The 27,299-nt window shown below is 42.4% G+C and overlaps 2 protein-coding genes across 3 annotated transcripts in view; one reads left to right on the forward strand and one right to left on the reverse strand.

Moving 5' to 3' along the window:
* Positions 1-1,342: 1,342 nt before the first annotated feature.
* On the reverse strand, positions 1,343-26,226 carry kif18a (kinesin family member 18A). The gene is made up of 18 exons (XM_030376914.1): positions 25,788-26,226; positions 23,593-23,926; positions 22,728-22,885; positions 20,338-20,442; positions 17,098-17,208; positions 16,765-16,962; positions 15,111-15,287; positions 14,927-15,001; positions 14,709-14,818; positions 13,394-13,556; positions 12,865-13,029; positions 11,412-11,533; positions 10,993-11,246; positions 6,504-6,563; positions 2,357-2,705; positions 2,051-2,143; positions 1,765-1,865; positions 1,343-1,643 (listed from the first exon to the last, which is right to left on the reverse strand). Exons 2-18 carry the CDS (start codon positions 23,903-23,905, stop codon positions 1,507-1,509), a joined length of 2,691 nt encoding a protein of 896 aa, XP_030232774.1. The 5' UTR covers positions 23,906-23,926; positions 25,788-26,226; the 3' UTR covers positions 1,343-1,506.
* The window catches only part of mettl15 (methyltransferase 15, mitochondrial 12S rRNA N4-cytidine), a 36,405-nt gene continuing 35,063 nt past the window's right edge, over positions 25,958-27,299 (forward strand). Inside the window, exon 1 of one of the 2 annotated variants that reach the window (XM_030376915.1) lies at positions 25,958-26,012. The gene's annotated coding sequence lies outside the window, so the exon portion shown is untranslated. Of the gene's footprint in view, positions 26,013-26,160; positions 26,238-27,299 lie in introns of those variants that run through there. The other variant, XM_030376916.1, reaches the window with a different exon arrangement.

The following is a 27,299-nucleotide window of genomic DNA, read 5'->3' on the forward strand; positions in this document are numbered from 1 at the left end:
GTGACGGGTGTGACGTGCTAGTCGGTCGTCAGCAGAGTGGGAGGGGCTCCGTGCACGTGGATGTGTGGGAGCATGTGCATCCTTCTCCTAGACAGACAGACACACCCGCACACACACAGTGGAGCAACAACCCCACAGAACATGTTGTGATTTATGTTGTCAAGGTGTGTTGATTGGGTGGCAGAAAGTTGTTATCATTACAAAATGAGAATGGGCATTCGAGAATAGGCTTTCTCTAACGTTAGATGTAAACATAAAGTGTGCAGTGGAAAAAAAACGAATGAAAATTAAATTTGCCTTATTGGTTTGATTAGAAATTGAAATACTAATCCTTAATGATCTTTAATCAGTGGAAGAATAAACACAGGATTCCAGTACATCTTCAAGTGATCTTTGCCTTAGTAACTTGAGTTCAAGCAGTCTTTTAAAGTAAAGAAGATCGTCAACTCTGATCTTTTCAAACAATACAAAAATAAATTATACAAAAATAGAGTTCCCAACAATGTGACGCATTTGCACCAAGGTATTTTTTCTCTGAACAAATCACAACACATAATATGTAATGTCTCTAAGGGAGGCAAGATAAAACAATAGGTCCGACATGATCCTAGATTCTACCTGCAGTTGCTAAGCAACATCCACCTCTAACCTCTCAATCAGTCCCATTGGTCAGCAGGAAAAACGCACAACGCATCCTATTGGCTAAGAGAAAGTTAATAAACTTTAGCTAAGACCTGCCTCCTTACGTGTGCTCGCGCACATACACACACTCACACACACGAGATTCTTGTGAATGAGAGCAGCCGAGGGTGTCAGTGCTTGCGCAGTACAGTGCTGATATATGCATTGAGCTCCTGAGCTAAAAATAAAGATCACACTGAATGCTGTACCAATGAAAGTTGCAAGACTGGATTCAAAGTGACACGTCTAGTCCTCTCAGACAGCGGAGGTCCGTCTTTAGCTTTGGATAGTCTATTTCCCCCCCCCTCTCATTTCTAATGATTTGATCTAACTGAATACCTACAAATCTGAACCTGCAATGTTTTGACTGACATCAAAAACACGTATATAAATACAGCTTTAATGTTTTCGTGGTTGTTACCTTTTGGTAATTATGTGCTTAATGCTAATTAGAATGGTTGTACAAGCAGTTTCTCACCACTGAAGGGCAAACCCCTCGATGGCCCAACACAAAACCACGGGTCAGTGGAAGGAGAAACCATTCATGGAGGACATCTACATAAACTGCAATGCATACATGGAACAGAAACAACTGTGGACCTGGTGATATACCAGCTAGCAGATATGTTATCTTACTAATTAGACTCAACACAGCAAAAAATTGAATTCGACTGCTTTATTGAAAGAAATCTTCAGGCAACATGACTATATACATTAAAAACAACTATTGTAAGACTTTTTCATTTCAATTTAACAAAAGCAGTGTGAAAAGTGAAAGATATGTACAAAGACAGAGAGAGGGAGAGAATGGATCAGGGATCAGCTTCACATCTTCTTTACGACTCGCTCAAACGGCTGGGCGGTCTTATAGAAGGTGGACCTGGACTTAAAAGCCCCCCGCTCGTTGAGCATCCCTTCCGAATTGGTCCTCACCACCCTCCTGGGCTTGTTCTCGTCCGACCCTGGACAGAGAGGGGGGGGGGGGGGGGGGGTGTTCAGAGATCAGACTGGTCAGCCCCTCTGCAGAACATGCTTCCAGGCCGTCTTTAAGGCTGGACTTGCAGCAGATGTATTTCAACTCACCGGCCGCACGCTGAACCCTCAGAGGTCTCCTGGTGACCGCCGGTTCTAGTTTCACACGCTTGAAGGCCACAACAGCGGTCGCGTCTTCCTCCTTGATGCCACTGCGGAGACGTACACATTATGTTAAACAACAGCCACGTTAAGACGCAACATGTTTCGCTGCTCTTTCTCTCTCTCCCGTTTGGCCGGATCCCAGGGTGGAGATTGCCGTAGTAAACCAAGAGGATACAATGTACTGTATACGTGGGTCGTTCTGAGGCAGGTAGGGTCCCACTATTAACTTCACCTGTTTAGTTTACGCTTTCCTATCGCCGCTGAAGTCAATGCCATGTAGGGCGGTTTGGCACACTTTCTGTCCAGCAAAGATGGGACCTTTAAACTATAGAGTGGATGGGAGTAAATAAACACAGGAGTGGAAAAGAATTAGTAAAATAAAATACACATAATATGTCCATGCGATACTGTGGTAAGCAGTGGGTGAGAGTACTTAAAAAGTGCATTTCAATTTGCAGCAAATTTGCAAAAAACATTCAGCAAGTTAACCAATGCAAAAAGAAAAATACAGCGTAGACAAAAGGCCAGCGTTTCGCACCCTCTGCTAGTGCTCGCGACGGACCCTACGGCCGTGGACAGATGTGGTTCAGCGGGGTCCGAGCCCTGCCACGTGGAGACGCCAGCGGGAGCCGCCGACCTGGAGTCGTCCGCCGTTTGATCCTCGCCGTCGGCCACTTCAAATGTCATGTTGGGATCATAGGCTGCCGGCGGGGCGGCGGCGCCCCGAGCCCACTGCGGCAGGGGGGTGCTCTGCAGCGGGAACATGCCCTCCTCCGTGACCTGGAGGCTGTGTTGATGCGCCGACGTCGTCGCCACGGGGCCGTACGGCGGCAGCGACGCCGAGAGGTTCCTCCTGACGGGCCGCTTGTCAGGGACTCCCTGGTCCCCTGCAGCGGTGAAGATAAAAGAGACCGTGAAGCGCGCGACGACTGGGCTTGGACCAGGCTCGTCCACCCGGTGCGTTCCGGTGGAACACTATAGGGTTGCATTTCTTTCGGAGTTGAACGCGAGCATCGCCCGCTCTGCCGCTTTGGGAGTCTGAACACAGCCCCACACGGCTACATGCAGTCAACACGGACACGCACTGTGGTCGTGTAATGCTAATAGAGCCAGGGACACGGAGTGCATTTGATGGTATGCTGTGGAGCTCGGCTCTATAGGAGTTACAGTGCATCATGTAAAATATTACTGATATATTTACAAACAGACTCTATTGCCTTTTTACAGTGTTATTATGAACATTCTACCACAATGGACATGTAAAAAAAATACATGAACCGATTCAATTGGATTGTTTTTAACCAAATCAAAATGTAATATGGCCCGGCAAAAGGATGAAATGAACGTCGACAAAACGGACACCTAATGTATTCAACGATATATATAACCTGGACAGCTGAATGCAATATTGAAGCCATTTGAGTCATAGTGGATATAGTACAGCAGGACGGGCAGTCGGTGATAAATGCGGACTAGTGGTTCCTCACAATAAATGGCAGCAACGATCCTTCAATCCCATATTTTTGGCTTGTAGGGGATTAATACATGCATGAGTTGCTATTTCTGGTAGAAGCTCAGCTGTATTAGGGTCGCGTGGCTGCGGCTGCTGCACGGTTCTGGTTGGTGGGGACGAGGGGTTTACGTCTGTTGACGTTTCCCCTGCCCTGCTGCGGATCGGCATTTTCATGAATGAAGCTCAAGAGGGGATGGGGAGGGTTAGGTGCCGGATAGACAGAGGAGAGAGGAGAGGAGAGGGGAGGGGATGAGAGAGGGGGAGGGGATGGGGGGGTGGAGGTATGTACACAGCAGGAAGGAGAGCTTGAATCGAAACAAAAAGCCAGACAATCCGTCAGTAGCTGGGGCGAGGATAAGATAGTGCTGCTGCAATAAACAGGGCGGGAGGGGAGGATACAGGGCACGGAGAGGAGGAGGCGGAGGAAGCAGCCAGGGGGGAAAACAGAACAGCTTTGTGTATGGGTGGGGACTCGTGTGCGTGCGTACGCGTTGTGCTCAAAATCAACGAGACGCTGAAACATTCCTATAAATACAGCCGGTAGCATCCAGCCCACAAAGGGTTAAGTCTCGTTCGTTCACAAAAAGCATTTCACTCAAAAATAAATATAAAAGAGTCGCCGTCCGATTGGCTCCTCGCACTGCAGGGTGGAGCCCTCTCTTCTCATTGGCTACGGGTAACAGCTGAGGGAGCCCGGCTGAATGACAAACACGAGTCAGGTTTAGATCCCTATAAATAACTCTGGGTGGGGGGGCGGGGGGGGAAACGAGAAATAAAAACAAACCGATGTGACAATTCATCTTTGTCTTTCGCCATGCGCCCCGTTCGCCGGCTACGAGAGCACCATTGGCCCGTTACACAGCGATGCAACCCGGCCGTATCAGCCGATCAGTTCCCTCGATGGGACTCTTTGAAAAACAAAACGCTTTAAAAAAGGTTTTTTTTTTTTTTTTTTTTGCAAATATAAGCACCGACAGAGACTGAGCAGTCTGCGGCGGGAGCACATTAGCATTCATAACCGCAGCCCAGTACGCTAACGGACATGCGTGTTGGATGCGCTCTCGCATTAGTCCGGTGCTACGGTCAAACCAGAACACCCCCACCTGGAGCACGATGCACTTCGTTCTCACGCCGCCGCGTCAACCAGTCGCCCGTCTGTCTTTGCTGTGCAAACTCAAGAGCAGAGAGGCCAGACGTGGCCCCAGTGGTTTCCCCACTTGATATGAGCGGTTAGAACATCTCCTGGGTATCATGACATGGAAGCAACATGCATTGCTGGGCTTATTGTTCAATATATTCGAATATAGTCGATATCCTTGTTGGAGTGACATTATTGCCTATTATTTACTTCATTTTCTTTGCCTGTGAGCGTTAACATGTGTGGCTCTGACTCATGAACCCCATGCGTTCCAACTGCATTCTCTGAAAGACGTTCCATCAGCTCACACCTCATGTTGAAGTACATGCCTTCACATCTTTTCTAAAATGGAAACAGGTTTATGGACACTGGTCTTGATGAACCCCAGAGAGAAAGGTAAAAAACCCATGCCAAATTGAGTGCAATACAATATACATCATCCAATTTCTCGGATGGTATTAGAGTATCGCATTTGCGGGTCCCATTGGGAGACTAACTTCTGCGAGAGATTTGTGAGGACTGCTCTAAGAATGCACCAGTCTCCTTTTTAGTACGCCTTTTTTGATGGTTTGGGGAATTTTCTACATTTGTATTATATCATTTTGGGACATTTACAGCAAATTAGGGATGTGCCTTTGACCATGAAGGGAATCACGGGTGACATCATGAATAAACTCCCTAGCAACACGGGGAATACACTGTGATTGGACTATGGTCGGTCCTGGGAGAAGATTATAAATGGAACATTCTTAGCTTTCATTATTGTTGACGATGTTACATAGAGTATGCCTCACCTAATTATGCAAAATCATCATCTTCATGGCCGAAATTGGTTTAATTAGAGGTACAAGTGGGAATCATGAAATGCAAAAAGCAACATGAGGTGCTACATAAGATGGCCACACACACACACACACACACACACACACACACACACACACACACACACACACACACACACACACACACACACACACACACACACACACACACACACACACACACACACACACACACACACACACACACACACTACTTAAAATACAGCCGATATGAGAAAGTTATGCGCAAAAGCAAGACAATTAAGAGTGTTGCAACAAGGGACAATCCCAAGGGTAAACATGTGTGTAGAGCTAGACTACAGACATTAAATATAATGACTATACTCTGCTGAGGGTGTTTGATAATGAACAGATATGCTGGGCCTGTACTCTATACTAGTATCTGAACATGAGGACACAGGGATTCCCCGCACTATGAAGGGCTTTTCCTTTCACTTTCATTGCAGGTAATGTTCTGCACTTTTAAGGTTTTGCAACACCTCTACTCTGTGATCTATCAAGAAGTTGATACACACGTAAACGTCATCTTGACTAAAAACAACTTCTCAGTTTTGGTATATGGTATGTGGGAGGACTTTGGCAAATGAGGAAGAGAGTCACATTAAAATGTTGGTGCCATAATCAACAAGAAACGTAGTCACTGACCCTTTGACAAATGACAAATATAAAGACCTCCCAGCTATGCACAGTATCATTTGTTTAGTCAAAAAAGTTACATGAAATACCCTTTGTAGTTGGCTTGCTAGCTAAATCCCTGACTTGCCAAAATAACACCACAATTAGAACCAATGTTTCTTTTAAATTAATTGTTCTCTTCATAAAAAGCTACATTTCCCACAATGTGCATCCATAGAACATATATTCCAGCTGGTCTGCAGAAAATGTCCTTACAGTCAATTCGGAGGGCTATATTTCAAGAGCTCCCTTGATCCCTTCCCCAAATGGTTCCTCATGTGTGGTTTACTTTCTTAGAAGTGGCTTGGAGAGTTCCCTAGATTTCATTACTTAACTTTCAGCAAGTACAGGATGGAGGTGCAGCTGCCATACTGTAAATTATATTTCGTGTTCCATTTCATTTCATAAAATGTAAAGTTTATTCTGTGGGCAAATCTTTTTTGGGGGAGAATGATGATGACGAGAAAGCAATGGAATATCTATGCAGGATCTTTTACGTCAGAGTGGAGGCAATTACCTTTAGTTGATGGAGAGCTGTGTGCTAGTCTTCTTGATATTATCTTGGGCAATTCTGCACCTGAATACAAAACATTAATGTAATTAATGACTCATCACACTGATCAGAGATAATAATAAACCCAAAACATACCTGCCAACCTTGGACAATATTAATGAGTACCATACAGACGCATGCTGAATACTCGTTAGTTTTTTCTTTTTCTAAAGGAATAGTTCGGGAAATAAACATTCACAATAACAATATACTCCCTTCAGAAAGGTCATTAAACAATTCTCCTCGTTTCAAAACAGGGAAGACTGTCTTTTGCAGCAATTATAGCATTATAACAAATAACACAATCTTAAATTGTGCTTGCTCGTCTATGAAGTAGTCATCTCTATGCATTAGTCCTTGTTGGCTGATGTCCAGACACTTGGACATGTGCAGAAGGCATGCAAGGGTAGGTTTGATGGCATGAGAAGGGGCGATGATGTTGGGGTTTGGGGAGGAAAATTTGGGGGCATGCACCCTTATTTCATTAGTTGCTGCTCTGATTATCAACCCTGAATGTTTCCTCATCCAACATGTCAACAACCTTGCCTCACATGCATTATAATATCGTCTATATTTGCGTTATAAAACCCAACCTGAAAAAACAATCGTTAGCCTTATTTCAAATTCCATCTAGATAACGTTATGATTAACTTAAAGAGGTTAGAGGGTAAGCTAGTGGATAGCGTCTGAGCTATACGATTTAAGCATGTAGCCGCTTTTTTCACACATCGTATTTTAACAAGTACGTCCAAAAGGACAACATTGAATAATCATTGTAACATACAATAAATAAAAAACTGATAAAATATTGAAAGACTTTTCCAATAAAATTTAATGCGAGGAACAATCAGTGCTCGGGGAAAGAGTTTTAGACCATGAAGGACAAGAATATCTGCCAAAAGAGAACCAATTTAGAGGCAATTCAACTGTTTGAAACCGATAAAGAGTGACAAAGTTGGAAGATAAACATAAGCCTGTTTGGAAGGTTTTTTCAGATTAAAATTTGTTTTTGAATTTCAAGTTTTCAACAACAGCGAAGGTAGCGGAAGTGTTTTTTGAAAAACACAAGGCCATATTTGGAAATCACGGTTGCTTCCCAACCAATGCAAGGCCGTTGTTCATTGTGAAATGCAAATGTGAACACAAGGCTGGTCTGGCGGTGCTCAAGGTGGTATCTAGCAAGACTTAAGGTCTTAAAAAAACCCACAATTCAGATGTTAACCTTTTAGTTTACTGCGTTATCTGTTGATTTTTGCAACAAAGACAACATAACATGACCATCCACCATCTTCATAATTATAAATGCAATCAAATGATTCAAAAGCATTAGAAATAATTCTATGCCTAAACAATGGTGGCTACAAAGAGCCCTCATTACCTGCATGTTCAAAGGAGGTAAAAGATTAAAGTGTCAAATGACACCGTATGAGTGAGAATAGGTGAAGACACCGGGCAGAAAAGGGACAAAATATGAAACAATGGGCTGGAGCGGGAGCTGGCGCAGAGGGACAGGTGCTGAGTGTACCAGCCCATGGGTGATGGACAGCATCAAAGTTAAAGGAGGATTCGTTGGCCGGCTTTGGTTCACGCGCCATTGTCTGCCGCGGCTAGTGTGTCATAAAAGAGTGCTCAGCAGAATATCCTGGGTGTTGCTAGGTGGAACAACAGCATGCTGACCCAGACTAAATGTGATAGGACATAAAACGTGTTAACTTCTTGTTTGGCGGCGATGGTCAAGATTAAGTCAGTGTTAAGGATGTGTAAACCCAAAGTGAGTCACAGTTCTAAGAAGACCTTTGGTTTTTAAGTTGCTTGGCTGATTCATCTGTGAATTAACATCTCATGTCTGACTGCAGCTCATATCCATGGGCAGCAGTGCCAACTGGTGAGGACCAAAAGAAACATTAAAAACAAAGAAAATCCTGTGCAGGTTTGTTGTGCTCTGTCAAAGGGCCACACAAACGCCTGTTAGTGATATTCAGAGCCAATTATAGTTAACAGTTAATATTAGGATCTCAATGAGTGTTTGTTTGTTTTGTATCAGATTTGCTTCAGTGACTCCCGTCTCCAATTAGAGCACCATTGAGCCTCCTCCAACTCAAAACCCCTCACTTGGAAAACAACTACACCAACTAACTTAATCACCAAGTCACAGGTTACATGTGTAGTTTAGAGGTCCATATCAACTACTATAATTATTTTCAAAGGCACTATTTACAGTCTTGTATAGCCTACATTAACTGTGGTAGTAGGCCAACTGTAGTGCTTGGTGGTTCAGGAAACACTGGTATATCCAACATTGGTTGGGAGGGGGGTCTTCCATCCGTTTCATAAAACTGTAATCATTTTAGTAATGAATTACATGTTATACAATTTGTCCTTCTCATAACTCTGTGTCCCAGTTCCCTCACATATGACAGAAAGTAAGACTAATTCTAATAATATTGGGGAGAATATGTATTATGGCATCCAAACTAGAGCAATATGATGCCACATACCTTGCCTGTTAATTTAGGAACTATCCTTTATGTGCAGGCCATTCATTCTTGCGAGGTTTGTAGAACAAGGTTTACAAATTATTCCAATGCAATAAAATATATAATCTTAAACCAGGAAACGCAAACCTTTAGATATTCACTATCGGATAAATCTTTGGGAACTCTCCATTGCTGGTGCATTTAGAACCAATTGAGGGGAAACATGGGAGCGGATTTTGAGACGTAACATTTGTTACTTGAGAAAAAGCGAGGTGGAATGGGATTCAGAGATGAGCTCTAGAAATACGGCTGGATAGATTTGTGGAATGAGATCAATTTGCCGCGCTAATCGGATCGGGTCAATAGTTTGTGAATCAAACGGCTGAAACAGAGCAGCATATGGCCAACGTGGAAATAAAAATGGCGAGTTTCATTGAAAGGTGACACGTTTTCACCCTTGATGGAGGACATCGCTAGAATGAAGTCTCATATACGTTTAGTAGTAACATGCCTTTATCACAGATGTGTTCTTGTCGGGGAAAACCCATGTGTTGCTCATCAAGTTTAAAGGTCTGGAGGTCTGTGGAGAATCTAGTAGCGTCTCGCAGTGAGGTAGCAGATTGCAACCAACTGAATACGCACAACGCTCCCTTTCCAACGACTAAGTTGACCTAGAGGCATATATTATGTAAGGTGACAGTAGGTATTCCTAAATGATATCATCCTCGCTACAGCTTAGAGTAGACAACATTGAAGTGATGAGGTTCCCAAATAGATGCATGAATTGTATTGAGACATTTAGTCTTTAACTTTACATTTATAGTATACAATATATATATAATATATGATTTTCTTTTTTAATTAACATATGTTTTGGGCTACTGCAGAAACATGGAGGGCTCCAGGACTGACTATATGAAGATAGAACGGGCTCATCCAAAAAGGTAACGGAAACACAATGATTCTTATCTGAATGGCATAATACACTGATTGAAAACATAGTTATGAATATTAAATTCTATCCAGTAGGTCCCTTCCGCTGGATGCCACTACATTTCCAAACCCTGCACCTTTGAATATGGATCTGTAGGCATACCATGGCCCAGAACTAATATATAATACACCTGTAATACCCATATTATTACAACGATGTGTGTACATAATATAAATCCTGGACATCGGCATATTTTCAAATGAGAAAGTCCGTCACTGCGCGTTTCACGGTTTTCATTCATGGTGTTCGGGTTGGTCCTATCTATCAATCTATCTATCTTTATAGAGATTTAGATTATTGCTCAATAAAGGGCAACAATCAAAACCATGCATTAAGATAGATTTACCCCACCGGGTCAACATGTTGGACGTGCTCTCGCTAGTACAGGTGAGGCGCGTCATGGATGCTCACTGATTAAAATCAATCACTTTTTTTTGCCAGCGCATTTGTCCATGCAGGGTCCACATGTTCCAAAACTTTAAATGACACTGGGGTCTTACGACTGGTGAATCTTTGTACTCACCATTCTCTCCCATGCCGCAATAAAGCTGGTTTCATATTAGAAATGTACCAACCTTACTGTGGTCAAAAACATTATGTTCTCATACGTTCTCTACAAATAAGCCATCAATCAACCCTAAAGTTACAGATGATACGCTGTATATGCTTAAGTATTATACAATCCTGCAAATAGAAAGCATCAGGTTTTTTAATGATTGAATTGCTCTGACTCTTAATTCAGTCTTATTTTCTCTGTTGAATATGCTGAAATCAGGCTTATTTTTTCCCCTCTGCGGCTGAAAAATACACCATATTTTTGCACATTGAAATGTGGCACAGCCGTACCATTTCAGTTTGTGCACCGAACCGTGGTTTCCATCCCGTATAATCCGTTTTTGTTTTTTTTCCACGGGAACTGTAAGACCCCGGTTATGTAAATGCTTGAGCAAATCAACCTATATTGGAGAAAGCGACGACTCACTGCAGGGGCTGTCCTGGTGGTACGCGAGATGGGAAAACGAGAGGATGGGCACCAGGTCACCGCCGGTCGTCGACGTCCCGTCATCCGTCGTGCATTGCTCCCCGGTGTCCTGGTCAGCCCAGACCACACCCCTCTCGCGCAGCACCAGTTGTTCGAGCTCCTGGTTCTCCAGGGAGTCGATTTCGCCGGCCAGTCCGGCCGCAGTCAACACGACTCTGTGACGACTGTGAGCGGGTAGCAAGATGTTCACCATTCTGTAACAAAACAACCAAAGACACAAGTGTTCATCAGCAGCGATACATGCAATCAAACGTGTGCATGGAGCATATTGTATGCGGTGCATAAGGCAAACATATGAGCAGGCTTGGCGTGCAGTGTTCAGGTTAAAATGCGCATTGCGCTGCGTGCGGTCAACCTACTTCTGCGTGCGCTTGTTCTCCTGATCCTGCAGTGTGGTAAGCTGAATCATCTGCTTGAGGTGTTGCTTCAGGTCGTTCACCTGCAACTCGAGTCTGTGGCAATACAGGTCCTTTTCCAAGACCTGCAAATTAATGGGGGTACACATAGTGAGACGAGCAGTTGTTGAGCTATCCCCTCTTGGTGGAGGCAGAGTTAAGATGAGACATCAGGTAAGCCTCAGGCCAGCAAAAACATTGAGCAGGATCAGAGGTTTGATTTGGGCAATGTTTCCCTGTAGGCTTCTCGCCAAGGAATAATAACCAAAAAATAAAAGAAATGCATAAAAAAACAACAGGTGACGTGTAAGAACTACGAAACAACAACATCGGGAACATTTGACCAGCAAATGCGTCATGGTTTTGGACCGGTTCCTGGAAAGGACGAGGAAGAAAAAAAAAAAACATAACATGGAAGGATGGGTAAAGGGTATTGATTTATTCTCTTCAGTGAACTACGAGGGAGCTGAAGAAATAAAATGAGCACGGTTCTAATTACTGACAGAACAGATGGGAAGAAAACAAAGACAGTCACGACACCAGGGGAGGCACAGCCCACCTTCCAAAATAAATATACAAGAACACCAACAACTGAGCTTTAGTGGCAGGAGGGGAAAAAGCCAAAAGCCAAAACAAATGCATTACCCCATCCGTTTTAAATATCGTAAACAGAAGAGGTTTCCTGAATATTTAATCGCTTTATGTTGCTGTTGGCTTTAAAATAACCCTTTTAGAACACTATGAACAAATGTAAAACTGCAATTCAACAGGTAAAATATGTAAAGAGGTGCTAACGATGGAAGGCAGATTCATCATAAGCTTGCCATGAGCTCCGACAACATGGGATTGCCACTAGTTGAGTTTACACAATGGCTGAGCAAAGGTGGATACAAAGAAAAAGGCACGCTCAACCCTGAACCTAACCCACTTCAACATTTAGTTCAGAGTGCAACTTCATCAAAATCGGACACAAAATATGTTTCCATTGGGCAGAATAAAATAAATGTGGAAATCAACTTGGCAATGGTATTCGTGTGCACATGACTCTACGTCTAAAGTGCAGCGAGAAACGCAGGAAGGTGTGGTGCTCTACTGTGATGATTCAGCTCATTTTAAATGAAGGGGATTGTGGGCGGTTGAGTTGTGCTGAGCAGACGTACAATTTTCATCGGTAAACAGATTAGCACCCCCCCCACCCCCGTTTCAGTGATTGTGGCATTTCATTGTTCCAGACCCTGTAACCTGACAAACAACAAGATACGCTGCAAAGTAAGCAGAAAGAACCTCAGAACTTGGTGAGTCAGAGAGTGGTACAAGTACCTCAATAAACTACCCAACTCCTTTCTTTACTTTTTCATAGGAAACTGAACGGCAGCTTATGGCCGTGTGCGTGTGTTTGTGGGGGGAGGGTCCGTACCTCTGGAGGATTGGCATTCTGGCCCAGCAGCTTCATCTCGTTCTCGACGCGGTGGAGCCAGTCATCGTTGTTTTGGAACCGTTTCTTGGCCTCGATCAGCTTATCGTGGATGTGCTGCTGCGTGGTTCTCAGGGAAGCGATCCTGCGCTCGTGCTTGCAGGTGGCCTGATGGGAGTGTCATGGTGAGCCCACACATCCTATTGCGAACCAGAACTTAACATAACAGAACCCATGGATCAACAGCCATTTGATAACCAGAGGTTTCTAAGGGGGAGTACACAGGAATGTGACATTTGAGGAGCAGCACAAAAATCGAGCATGCTACAATCTCCATAAGTGCGGGAGGTGGGCCCGTAAGGCCGAGATCAGGCAGCCATCTAAAAGCAGAAGGAGCTTCGCTGTAGGGCGGAAAACCCCAGAGTGTGGACAACGATGAACTCAATAAAAGTGCGTTGATGACTCAGCGATTGCACCCCGGCATTTTGCGGCGGGGATCAAGGAATGTGTGTACGGCAGCACAAACGACTACCTTCTCGGTCTTCTCCTTGGCACAGAACGAGTGGACCTGCTGGTTGGCCTCCTCGCTGTGCCGCTGGCGCAGCGCGTTCTCCTTCAGCTGCCGCTCCAGATCCAGCTGCTCCCTTCTGATCTGGGCACGGCCCGAGAAGATCGCCTGCAAAGAGTCCGACAACCTGGGAGAGAGAGAGATCACATCCAATTTCATATTGCTTGTGTGGCACTATTTGGTAAATGTATAGCCGCATGTATGATTGATGTAAAGCTGTAAAGCTGATGTAAAGCTTTCACAGATAAACTCTCCTACTTGAACGGCTTGAGTTGCATGAGAACATTGTAGTACGAGCCAAAAATGTAGCGGTTTAGTTGAACGGAACTTATTACAGAAAAAATAATCCAACAGCTCAAGCATCGCAAGGTCAGTGCTTAACCTCTAGCATTGTGCGACATGCTTTAACATGAGCAGTGTAGCGTTATAGAATTCACAATAATAATAATGGCATTATAGACCATCACACATTGAAGTCCATGCACAACGTGAATCCTATTTGAAAACGGAGCCATGCCCGATCCTCTGCACTTTCTTTGGGAATACGAGCGACAGAGGGGCTTTTCATGGAAATGAAGATGTTTTCACAGGCTCTCTCCGAAGCTACAGCGACGGGGAGACAGGAGCGGTGGGGCGCATGCGGATCAACACCCGAGACCGGAGCCATGCAGCTGAAATGTGACGGTGCTCTCCACTGTAACCCTGGTGACGTAGGGGGCTGTCGTGGCCTCGCTAGACGGCTGCATTTTTTATGGCTCGAGAAGCGCCATTAAAAGAGGAGCTCTTCAGAGGCTCCCATTGTGCGAGTTGTGAATCCTGATGCCAGTGAATGAAAATGTGTGGGAGTGAGACTCATTCAGTTTTTCCATCCCCCACCCTCCAATACCCCCACCCTACCCACTCCAGCAGATGCCACTGCATCCGTTCAAGAGAACTGAATTAAGAGGGTTCAGCAGTTTGTCTCCCGATTCCCAATGTTTGTTTTCTCTTTGGCCCTTGAAGGGAATAGACTTACCAACCCAGAAAAAGGTAGATGCTTCCAAATGGACTATATACAAACCTGGAAATTTACTTGGACAGCCTGATGTGGCATCACAATTAATGGACCTTCCAGAGACGCATGCTTACTCCATCACCACTCCATAGCTGGATGTTAATAATGTCTGCCAGTACTTACACTAAAACTCTAACTTATTAATAGAAGAATAAACTAGCACTTCTACATTTTATTCTAACTAGAGTGCTCTGGCTTGCCTCTCCCCGTCCTTTCAAGACTTACTGCTTAAACTCTGCTTTTTTCCGAGACCAGGTCAATTCTGAACCTCCAGGCGCCATGTTATGGATCTTACTCCCCTCATATTCCTTTAACTTCTCCTTCAGCTTCAGGATCTTGGAATGAACAAAACAACAAACGGAATTTAAGATGGAAGTGAGGAGTTCAACACACATATCAATGTTTTACTCAAGACTTTCATGATTGTGGGCTTCACGCCATACCTCTTCCCGTTGTTTCTCACAGATCACCGCATACTGGCCGACGTGGCTGTTCAGACTGACAACGTTGCTATTCAGCTGCATGGGACACAAGGACAGTCAAGCGTCAAACCCCATTGGTTTAGGCCAAGCGATGTTACACTTTAGATGACAGGGACCCCTAAACGAAAAGAGAAAGAGGACTTACCGAAGACTTGATCTGCTTGGCTCGGTCTGCGTACTTTAGCGTGTTGTGGGTGTCGTCGTACATCTTGGACGAAGGGCTTATGTTTGCAATCATGACCGTCCTGCAGTTTCCACCCAAGGAGTCTTTCAGTAATCGCGTGAGCTTGCTGGCCCTGTATGGGATGTGACCTTTTTTACTCTGAAAGAAAAAGAAAATAATACATCAAACAAGCAACTTTAAGTAAAATCCAAATTTTAAAAGGCTGATTCTTGGGGCGCCCCACTGGCGCACCGGGTTAAAGCGCGTACCACATAGGCACAGTCCTGAACGCATCGACCCGGGTTGAAATCCTGCCCTCGGCCATTGGCTGCATGTCCTCCCCTCTGACTCCCATACCTTCCTCTCTATCTCTATATATAATAAAGCATAAAAATGCAAAAATAAATCAAAAGAAAAAATACGCAATCTTTGGCATCACGCTCAAGGATTCCTATAGTTAGACTTTGGGGATTGAAACTAGTACCATTTAGGCATCATTTTGGGCTTTTCCTGTTACGCATTTCAGACATGCATTTAGAGCAGATATTAGCCTCTAAAAATGTAAAATAAAAGAATGTCGGGTAAAAGTCAATCAATATAATATTGATAATATGTCCTGTTCCCAAGCTTAATGAATGGGGATGTGAGGGGACCCATGGCTCTATATGAAGATCATAAGCCCCAAGTAACGCATATAATGTGGCAGGAGTAACACTCCAGAGCGGTGACTAAAACAGACTCGAGCACACGGCCCAGGCAAGGACACAGAGATATCATTGCCCAAGAAGGAAGCAACCTGGCCAGGACAGATCGAGTTTCCAAATGGCTGTGGCACATGTGTGCAGCATTTCCTGAATGCATGTGGCCTGCTTGTACCTGGTCCCCTTGGGACCGGCACGTAAACCGAGAAGACTGGTTGACAGGTTAATGTATGCAACTGGAATGTAACAATACCCAAAACTCTGACTCTCAACTTCCCCCCATTGAATCATCAGAAGGCTAGTGGCTCGTCGAAATTCACACGAATAAATAAACACCGACTATGGTTAACTGAAACAACTTCTAGATTTATTTTTGCTATCTAACTGAACTTGAAGATTTCTTGATACAGTAGAATAAAATGTATGAAATTCATTAAATACAAATATTCTACTGGGATGACCTTCATTTCAACTTTAGGAAGGAAATAATGTAGGTGTTTAAGGATTTTGTTAATAATCATTAATAATCAATCAACAATGTCCCCATGGTGATACATTTTTTGTTTCTTAAGGAAATGATACACGCGCAAACAAAGGCATGCATGCGGCAGACAAAATGTTTGCTGGAATAGACTCAAGCCCTAACAACAGACCATGGGGTGAAAGCATAAATTATATAGAATCCCTTGTAAAAAAAAAAAAAAAAAAGTGTAAAATGTACACATGCCTTCGAGCCTCTCTAGCAAAGGCATGTGGTTTTGCATAGACGTTCACAGACATTGAAAAATAAAAGCGAATAATCTGAATATAACAAAAGAAAAGATTAGACAAAAAATAAACAAACAAAAATGGACAGCTTCATCACCTGCTGCAGGGATAACATTTAAAAATTATATTTAAACAAATTGGTAGTTGTGATTTCAATGTGCACTTACCTTTGGGTCAGCAAGAACATTAATAACATTCCCCAGGGCGAGCAGGGAGCGGTTGATGTTTGAACCCTCCCATAGACGTGCCCCCCGGGCATTGGATGCACTCGCTCTCTCTGATCCTGCCAGGTCAATCAGGCTCATTTTGGCAACACACACGTTAGGATTGAGGCCAGCATTCTTGTCCTGCTGCTTTAAGTATATCTGGAGATGCAGACGAAACGGTTAATGGCCACAAATCCCCTGTTTATAAATTGGTATAGTTATAATTGAATAATTTGCAGGTAGTTTAGCGATGGGAATTGCATTATATTCCATCTATTCATAAAGTTTAAATACCTGGAAAACCGCATGGGAGCGCGATGAAGTGGCATTCATCTCAGTAGGATGCTGTGACCTGTTTCGGTTGCCATGATCCAAAGCCTTAAGAATGTCATCTGCAGATTTGGGCTTTAGAAAAGGGTGGGCAAGTTACCATTTATTCCCTCGTCAACCCTAAACATATATATTTGTTGTTAGTTTGATTGTTGCAATAAAATCAATATTATTGGGACAATAAAAATAAATTACTGCAAGGCATCCAAGCAATCTAGTACATGCAATTGCTGCAATCCAAAAGGCTTCATTGATAATTAATGTTTGCAGAATGAATTTGCAGACAGAATGGAATGGCGTACGTGTGCAGATTGAGGGTTGATGGAATATGACAAAGAACATGTTGATGCAATTAAAGTCATAATGGAAGTACAACCTGCTTCTATAGAATAATGGTGTGACACAGGACACCTATGCTGTACTCACAGTGCATACCAATAGTGACATCAGAGTGATGCTAATTAACATGAATGATCCAAGTACAAACTAGATTCTTACTAAGAAGCCGTCATTTGAGAGTATAACAGCAGTAGATAATGCAGCACTGCTTACAAAAAAAAAAAAAAAAAAGGGACATTTCATGTTTCAGAGATTGCATATCAATTTTCTTTCTGATGTTTAAGGTGTGGCACGTCGTTAGCTAAACTAGGCTATATATATCCAACACAAACTGAAATATTACCATTGACAATTCGGTTTTTGGCTAAAGCAGAGGCATCTCGACTGATCAAATACAGCTTTTCCTATTTACCATAACACATCTCGCTGTGTTCCCTCCGTATCCCATTGACGTCAGGGCATTGACGTACAGATATAAGCGATGCATAGATACAGGAAAGCTAAGACATGAGACACTGCTCTCCTTGGAAACTAGACTACATACCAACACACAGAAATTCTAGCTATTGGGCTCAACTAGATTATGTAATGATTAAGCATTGCTAATACGATAGCATGTCCATAGCTAAGGCCCTGGAGACTGTTAAACAAAGGCTCACAGCAATGGAAGCCAGACTACTCAGGTATATCGGAGAGGAAAAATAACAAGGTTGCCTTACTTAAGAGCCATTAAAAAGAGTTTTCCCAATTGCAGAAACATATCTACAGAAGTTCCATCAAAATAAATAAAATCAACATCAATTGAGAATCACACTATGACTTCAATGCACTGCTTTGATCAAGAAAATGGGACAGCCCAACTCAGGTACTAATAAGCTTGACATGCAAGCAGTTAGCTTGCAACTTATGCAAAAAGATACGACATGGATCTTCTTAGAGCTGCCGCCATTTATACTGTCATGTCACTGTCGTATACACGATTGATATGAGAAGCAATTGGGTTGTATTTGGTTGTAGAAAAACTGCAGTATCTGTGGCTGTCTCCCTACCTGCCCGGTTACCTGCACTTACTTTGCCTGTGTTCTCATAGAGTATGACCAGAACCTTCCACAAGGCTAAGCAGAACCATTTGCTAAAGCTAGCGGGCTAGTCATGTGCTTAGGGGGGAGTGGCTTCGGCAGGAGGCCTGAAGGGAGGGATGGGAACTTTTCAATTGGCTACTTTACAAAACCTAGCTCACTCTGGCTAGTTATCTCCAGATCGCCTACCCTATCCCAAATGCTTTTCCAGTTTTAAAACATTTGCTTTGGGTGACTTAAAAATGGCTATCCCAACACCACATTTTTGCATTTTACTCCCCATCTGGAGCCCTGCATGAAGTTCAATGTGTCACCTTTTTAAATTATACAATTATTCATACACTAGGTCACGCCCTTCTTCATAGCAGGAGATTGGAACAAAATACTACATGCCAAAATGCCTCAAAACAAATGCGTCTCAAGCTAACATTGAGGCTTACACATCTGTTTTATGTTTGTTTTAATTTTGCATTGTGGTGATGCAGTATGCATACATCAATAGACGGACCTGGTGGGGGTTTTAAAACAATGTCCAGGCAACACTAGCCTTGTGAGACCATCTTGGAAGTTCCCAAGTATTTTCTAATTGCAGATCAATATAGATGTGGGAATCACAGGATACGATGCGATTCATTGCCCACGGTATCGATAATATCGCGATACAGCGATTCTGCGATAATGAATATATTGTTTGTCAATCACATAACGATACATCACTATATATATATATTTATACAATGGGGGACCTAAATCCAGCGATCTGATTGGTTCCCAACTGTTGTATAATTAGCGTATACACAACTGCTATGACGCCCGATCATTTTGTGAAAGTATCACTCCGCGCCTTGAAGAGGAAACCGTTACAAAGTATCGTAAGAAACTATCACACGGAGATTTAACTTGACCATGGAGGAGGGGATTCACCAGCGGGGAAATATATCCTTCGACCTCCGGGAAGGCGTAATCGGCGTAAATAAATAAATTGCCGGCGAACCGCTCTATCGGAGCCTTCTCTCGGAGGGACGCTAAAGTGTGTTGCATAGCGACCGTCGATGCACAGCGGCAGCCAGGAGGGACTACTTTTTTGTATTCTTTAATAAAAACGGCTATTTTGACTTTCTTGGTTTCTTTTTAAATGTAGTGTGTCTATGACTTTCGTTTCGCCATAACAGTAACCATTGTATAAAAGCAATAGATCACTTCAGTCAGTGGCATGTGCTCATTATACCACTGTGAAGGGAGTCGCCGGCCCTCCGCTGCGCGTCGGGGCCGGACAACTCCCCTTAACAGTGGTATAATGAGCACATACCAAAGCCTGGCGTGATCTATTGCTTACATATATATGATGAATGATGAAAACAAAAATACATAAAATGCAAGAAAAAACCCCCATAAGAAATGAAATCGTAACAAATAGGGGGACGATATATCTGCGGCGATGATCGGCGACAACAATTCATATTACTCTCCGCGGTTTGCACCGGGGCGAGCCAGTGTGAACAAATAATCACAGCCAGGTAAAAAACGACCACGTTTGACCATGCTGTATGCTTGGCTGTTCAGTGGTGCTAGTGTAGGTGCCCTCAGGTTTAGATTATAAACACGAGTTTGAACATATGAAGTTAATTAAAATGATCATAAAAAAATGTATATATCATTTTGAATATTCAAATTATCAAATTATCCGACACTTGGGGAAATAAATCTTGGGGATTACATTGAAATACACTATGACAATGGTTGTGTGCATGAGGGGAGGGGGTCAGATACACAATTCTCCACTTACCTGATGGAGGGATAGACCTCGAACCACAACTTTCCTCGAATCATCTTCCCACACTGCCAATGGACCAACATTAGTCATCAGGTCCCTGATTTGCTCATTATACACCTGTCAAAGCAAACAATGTTTTAGGGCTGCTCGATTATGGAAAAACTCATAATCACAATTATTTGTCAACATTGAAATAAAGATTTTTCAACAATTTATTTTTGAGTTTGAAAACATGATGCATTTATTCAGCATTTTATATAAACTATTTATTCATTGAATTTACAGAAAATGTGCTATATCGTGATAACATCGTTAACGGGATATGAATGACCTATATCGGGATATGATATTTTGGTCATATCGCCCAGCCCTATGCGCAATAGCATACTGCATGAGAAGGCAGTATCGCTGTCAAATCTGTCCCTGGGAAAAGTAACGTAGCGCCGACTTGAAAAAGGAACTACGTTTCGTTACCATATATTCAGTTGTTACATGTATCTTTACTTTCTTTATGAAAAAGTAGTTACGTAACTCACTGTATATACTTGTTACTCATTTTGTAACGCGTCACATACAACACTGTCTACCAGACACACCGGTCTCAGCAAAACCCATACCGTAGCGCAAATTCACTCCGGTGTACTTTCTATACCGTTTATACCATACAAAATACAAATATAAATACAAATATAAAACACAAATATAAACATGTGCCCTCCCGTCACCGAAGAGGTACTTTACTTTTCGGAGGCATGCTCACATGCAGTTTCTATACGAGTACCAACTTTGAGAACCCTGGATTGTTAGCCTTTGGAAATGGTTGAAGTCAGGGTTTTTCTCCAGGTTGACTTGAAAAACGAATAGGTCCCTTGGGATATCTCACAAATCTGCCATTTTAAAAACAATCCACGGACGCGGGAAGGGGGGGTGCTGAGGGTGCTGCAGCACCCCCCCCCCCCACACACACTTTTTTGGAGTAAAACTTTATCATACATCATGGTTATCATTAATTTAATGACATCCACCCTTTTTATACTTATCATATTATTTCATTTTAGAACATTGTCTGTGTAGGCTGACGTATGACGCAGCACACGTAATGCGCGAAAGATCGATAGAGCTAATTTGCAACATGAGAAGTGAATTTCAGATTTTTTTAAATACTGGCCCCAAAAAAGCCAAACTTCAAAAACAGCAGCCAGACAGCTGACTCCCTGCCAGCAGCCCCCTGTCCCTCCACCACCCCTGAGGGGGGGGAGTTCAGAGCAGCTATGTAGCGGAGAAAAAGACTGCAGCAATGCTAACTCCCCTTCCGGTCGATCCAATTTTGGATTAAACCCTCACCTAGTAGTTTGTGTGCGTGTGTGTTATAGTTAAGTTCAAGTGCCTTGTTCTGTTGCTACCCGTATAACGAGCTGTGACTGTCAATAATAAATCTTCTTCTGATTGGAAATAAACCTTCATTCCGTGTGTGATCTGTCCATAGCTGAATCTGGTAGGCTATTATGCTGCTTTTACATTAAGCATGTTGGTGTTAAACATGTCTGTTAGGGTAGTAGTGTAAGGGGCCACTCACACTAGGGCCGCGGCCCTAGTGTGACCACGGGCCAGCGGGGAGGGGGGGAATCGTGCTGAAACTTCCTGCAGCACGGAACAGGCAAACTTGCCTAGTGTGAGTGCGTCCCCGCATCCCTGAAACAATCAAAATAGAAATTCCACCAAAAGGTCGGACAAAGGAGTGTAAAGGAGTATGTGGGTCATTTGGGTTTACAGGTCAGTTTTTAAAGGTTTTCTGGAAGTTTCAAGGTACAGCTAAATCAACTCGATGGACCATTTGGGTCCTTGAGGCAAAAAGATTCAGCAGGTCAAATAAGGCCCAGATACTAAGTTTCAGATATTTTCATAAAACGGGGTGTTGGGCTTGGCAGTTAAGGTTTGACCACAAGTTATACCATCCCCTTGGGGTTGCAGCGGTTCAAAACTTTTTGGAGACCTCCTTACTTCCGGTCCACATATGCTTATTTAATTTGACCACCCCAAGGTTTTCAGGTTTGGAATGGGGATTTTAGCATTTTTATCTCATTCTCATCCGATATAACATAATATCATCCATATTTAAAAAAGTACTTTTAAATTGTATGAAAGGCGGAGTTCACTGATATATGTCTACGGTAATTCTTTGCAATGGGCTTGGTTTCTTAAACCTGCAACACTGTAGGAGATAATTTACTTTGCAACCACACTAATAAGTATGATAGATAATAGGAGTTGTGCAGCCAAAGCTTCACTTAATAATAAGTATGATAGATAATAGGAGTTTACCGCTTTAGCTGCAAACCCAATAATCAGACTAGGCTGCAGTATGTAACGACTCAAAAACACATTGAATGATTTTTTTTTACCTCAAGGTATGAGCAGGCAACTTCAAAAACTTTCTCCTCTTTATCATCCTCCATGCGTTTATAAAGCTCCTTCATAGTGCGATACATGACTCCTGGCTCATCGGGGGACCCTAGCATTGTATGTGTTTTTCCTGCCCCTGTTGCTCCATAGGCAAACACTGTAAGAAAATAAAAATAAAACATGTTAAAACCAAATTATCAATACTTTTATCAATCAAAAATCTACTTTTTGTACTGAACGTTGAGTTCCCTTCATCTCAAAAAGTGCAACTGGATTTGGATCTAGGGACTGTGCAGTAGTCATACACTGCCTGAAGTAAATAATGTTGGTGGAACCTGCTTCAGTGAATATGAGCCATGGAACCTCTTGGTAGCCTTAGCCACTGGAGACCAAGTAGGCACATGTGGTAAGCAGTGCGGTGCTGGTATGCAGTCATATTCAAATGATGCTAATAGCCTTTTTGTGACTTGAACCACGGATAGGATGGAATCATGAAATGTGCACGTCATAGCGGTTGGACAATCATCCTCCACCTGTCTAGTTTAGTACACCGTCAGAAGTATTTGTTCACGTTACTTTGCCGTGTCCTTTAATCTGGAAGGTTGTCGTGATGACATACTCTTAAGGGGTTCTGTTATTATGTGCAGCTTTGGCTTTTTTCTTAACTGAGATTATGTCTCTTGAGTGGTTATACAAACACTTGCTAGTGTCAAAAGAGTGTGTGATTGAGAGTATTAAGACTATATCATAGTAATATATTGCACTTCCAAAAAGATACCAAGTAAATAATAACTACAGAAATAAGATAAACTTAAACACAAGAAAAACATTAAACAAAAACAACGACTTATCATGGGAATTTACCTGTGCAGTTGAAACCAATCATGAAGCCATCCAGCACACCTTTCGTTGTGTTCTCAAATATTTCTTCTTGCGTAGAGTCTTCTCCAAAAACGTTGTCAAACACAAATTTGAGGTCTTTGTTAACCACCCTGACTTTCCTCTTTTGTACTTTGGGTATTCCAAAAGATGATATATGGTTTTCCTTGGGGTCAAATATCAACATGCGGCCATCCACAACATGGACAACCTTCCTCAAATCGTCACCCTTTTCTTTGCTGTTGATTGGCCTGACTCGTACAACCACCTTGACATGGTTGCAGACATCAGTCGCCATAATGAATCTTCTTCAGAAACTCTAGAAAAAAAAACCGATGGAAACAATAGTGAGGACACTTTTTTGGAATGAGTATGTTTAGATAAGCATTAAACCCAATTATAAGTTAACTGTACTTGTTAAAAGAGCAAGACATTGTTGTATACATGTTATACAGCCATAAGTGATACACAGTGTATGAGGACACAGGCATTACAGTTTTGGTTTCTGAAAGCATCTGCATGTAGGGCTCAACAATAAGGATTGACCGACGTCCCGGTGCAAGTAAAACGCCACGTCGGGCAAGTAACTATGACAACCCGCTTGCGCGTTCGGGCAAGTGGAGGAAAAAAAATTAAAGAAATTGGAACTTTATTTTTTTTACGATCATCGATAAAGTTATTATGTTGCCCCCTCTCCTTGCCCTAGTCGGATAATGCTTGTAATGCTTGGTGTACTATTTGATTGTATTTGAATGTGGCTTCGGCCAATCAAAATCGAGATCGCGAGAACTAGGAGATGGCTGCGTACGAGCTCAAGCGTAAGCGAACTTTTCAAGCATCCTGGAAGAAGGAGTTCCCCATGGGTTATACTCAAGGATGTGGAGGAATCACTAACCATGTTCTGCGAGGTTTGCCTTAAGTTCCCGTCAACGGCGGATAAAAGCGGTTCGTTTTTTTAAAGGAACGTCATTTTTCAGAAAGCAGAAGCTTGAGTGTCACGATAAGAGCAAGCAGCATCTTGCTTGCATGGCAGCTAAGCGGGCTGCTGATAATCCGTCCTCCGGTGCCTTGCCGGTTCTTTTTGCTAAACAGAACGCGGAGGAGTTATTTGATAACCACTAACAAAAAAATATATATATATTTGGGGCCATTGAAATTTGACTTCGGGCAAGTAGAATTCAGACCCACTGGACCGACCGGGCAAGTGGAAAAAAACCTTAGCGTTGAGCCCTGAGAGTCTATACTAAATATGTATCAACCTATTTTTCTTAATAAAATATTGGTCTGACAGTTGACATAATCTATGATTGGGCGACAATCGTAGATAAAGAATCAGTGAGACGGCAGCACTTTTCTCACAAATGAAAGCTATATCGATTTTGCTGGGTCAGAGCATTGTGGTTCTCATAGTAGACCTGGTCTCATGTGGATTAGACACGAAGAAAAGAGTAAATACCAATTTAACCTTGTTTTCATCTTTAGAAAATAGGTCTCACAAATCGGAAACATGGTTATCAAGAGTCTATAGGGTCTTTTACATGATAATCCAGTCCAGGTTTGGTGGGTCTAGATATTGTCGTTTTCAATGTAGACCTGCTCTTATGTGGGCTAGAAAAGGTAGACAAGATAAAGACAATGTATCTTAGTTTTCACAAATAGACAAGAGGCCTCACAAATCGGATGTTTCTAACGATTATTTTGAGTCCATCAGATATCCTGGTCTGGGGGCTCTATGTAATTTTGTTTAGTCTCACATGGACTATAGAACAGAAAATACAATGTCCTGAGAGATTCATAGATAATCACATACAGGTATTGTTAATCAGTTGTTGTCCTCTCCCTTATCATTCGTTGTCGTTGAGGATAAATTGCAATTTGATTATAGAAAGCGAATATTGTACACGAAACCATCTTATCCAAGACCCACCCGACAGACCATAACACCACAACAGTAGGAATCAACCTTTTCCAAAATTGCAATTCAAACCAGATGATACTTTTACAACGACTTTATTTCCTTTTGACATTTGCTGTTGTTAACCCGTCAGCAACTACCAAAGCCAAATAGATAGGCTAATTTAAAATGCTATCGCCATAACCGTTAGCATCAGTGCGTTAGCTTAAACAGCTCAACCAATTTTGAGTACTTTATTTTCAAAGTAGTACGTATTGGATCTTACCTTGAATCAATAGAAGGCGTTTTTCATATTTGCATCAGATACAGTAATGATAAAGTAAATCTAGATTACAATATACCAGATGAACCAACAGACAAGCGCCAAGAATTTGAAAAGCCTCTTCCACCGGAAGCGTAAAGATATCCGTAAACCGCGTCTGATTGGATAGATAGATGTGACGTCAGTAACATGCTGCTAGGGTAGGAGGAGTTAAACTCGCCAACCAAGGTAAGCTAACCAAATCAAGTTCCAATCTTGAATACCACTTTTGGTCAATATTTCCCCCAGCAATACCAATGAGCTATTTAGCTACACAACAGCTTGTTGTTGCTGACTGTGTAATACATCACTACAGTTACGCACCTATGCCAATGTCTCTATTTGTTGCGTTCGTGGTGTGATTAAACAGCCAAGGTTGTGACAGCTAAAGCCCAAACATCTCCCCGCCACTCAGTGAGTGCACTACACACGTTTTTAAAAAAGAACACCTGACTTTACTTGTTACATTATCGACAATAACCAGACATCTGCGCAGAACTCCTAATCGTTAATGATGTAAGAGCATTGTTAAACTCGAGGGCAGCTAACCCCCAGACTATTTGCAAGGTTACAGATTTTTCACACATGTATCAACACTGGGTAAAATTGTCGTTTCTATTCAAAATAATTACGCATGTTCAAGTTGGCTAAACACACCACTTGAAATTGTCAATTTGATGTACTAAGTAAGCGATATGTATGAAGATAGAAGTTAAGGTCCGGATTTAGTGTCAGCATGGATCCAGCGGATGCGAAAGGCAATGAGTCCATCGCCAATCAGCTGTGGTGGGAAAATGGGATGCTGGTGTCTCTGCAAGTGAAAGCCTTTGCTTACACCTATAAAGCACAATTGAATCTCACTATCTTAATAGGATAAAGGTTCAAGTGTCTACAGGTAAACGTTAAGGGTCATAGGCCTACTTGTGTTAATTTGACTCATTTCTACTGTTTGGGATTGTATTGTATTTTAAAAGTAAAATAAAGGGTCATTCAGAGCAAGTTTGGCGACCGTTAGGTCATATTCTAACTGGGCACAAGTGGCGACAATATGCACAATGGATTTGATGGGCAAAAGTGGAATTTCCAGCCACCTTCTCCTTATTTGTCTTTGACAGAAAATCAAGAAACTTAGCAGTTCACTTTGTGATTATTGTGTTATATCCAATCAGACAAAACGTTTTGGACCAGTGGATATGAACATTTAAAGGAGTTGAGTGAAATCCACCTTTTTGCTGAGCACTTCACTGGCTAGACTATTTCACAATATAATTATAATTGTATAACTTTAACCAATTTAAGACGTCTACACTAAAGGGTTTTTAGTGTATATTTCCTCTTCATGGTGATCTCTTAAGCTGACGGTGACATTAATCAATATGCAAATATGTTGAAATTGTTTTTCAAGGTTTTCATTGATTGACTTTTTAGCAGAATAGCTTCAGTATTTCAGGTTTAGTGTTCACATAATTATTTTTT

This window comes from Gadus morhua, chromosome 14, assembly GCF_902167405.1.
Source record: "Gadus morhua chromosome 14, gadMor3.0, whole genome shotgun sequence".
Lineage (NCBI taxonomy): Eukaryota > Metazoa > Chordata > Actinopteri > Gadiformes > Gadidae > Gadus > Gadus morhua.

What these genes read in the sequence shown, in the direction of transcription:
- kif18a (XM_030376914.1), bottom strand. Translation starts at nt 23,905, where the DNA reads ATGGCGACTGATGTCTGCAACCATGTCAAGGTGGTTGTACGAGTCAGG. An exon ending in GATTGGTTTCAACTGCACAG is followed by an intron (nt 22,886 to 23,592) that starts GTAAATTCCCAT and finishes ATTTTCTTACAG; the next exon opens with TGTTTGCCTATGGAGCAACA. An exon ending in GTGAGAAACAACGGGAAGAG is followed by an intron (nt 14,819 to 14,926) that starts GTATGGCGTGAA and finishes GTTCATTCCAAG; the next exon opens with ATCCTGAAGCTGAAGGAGAA.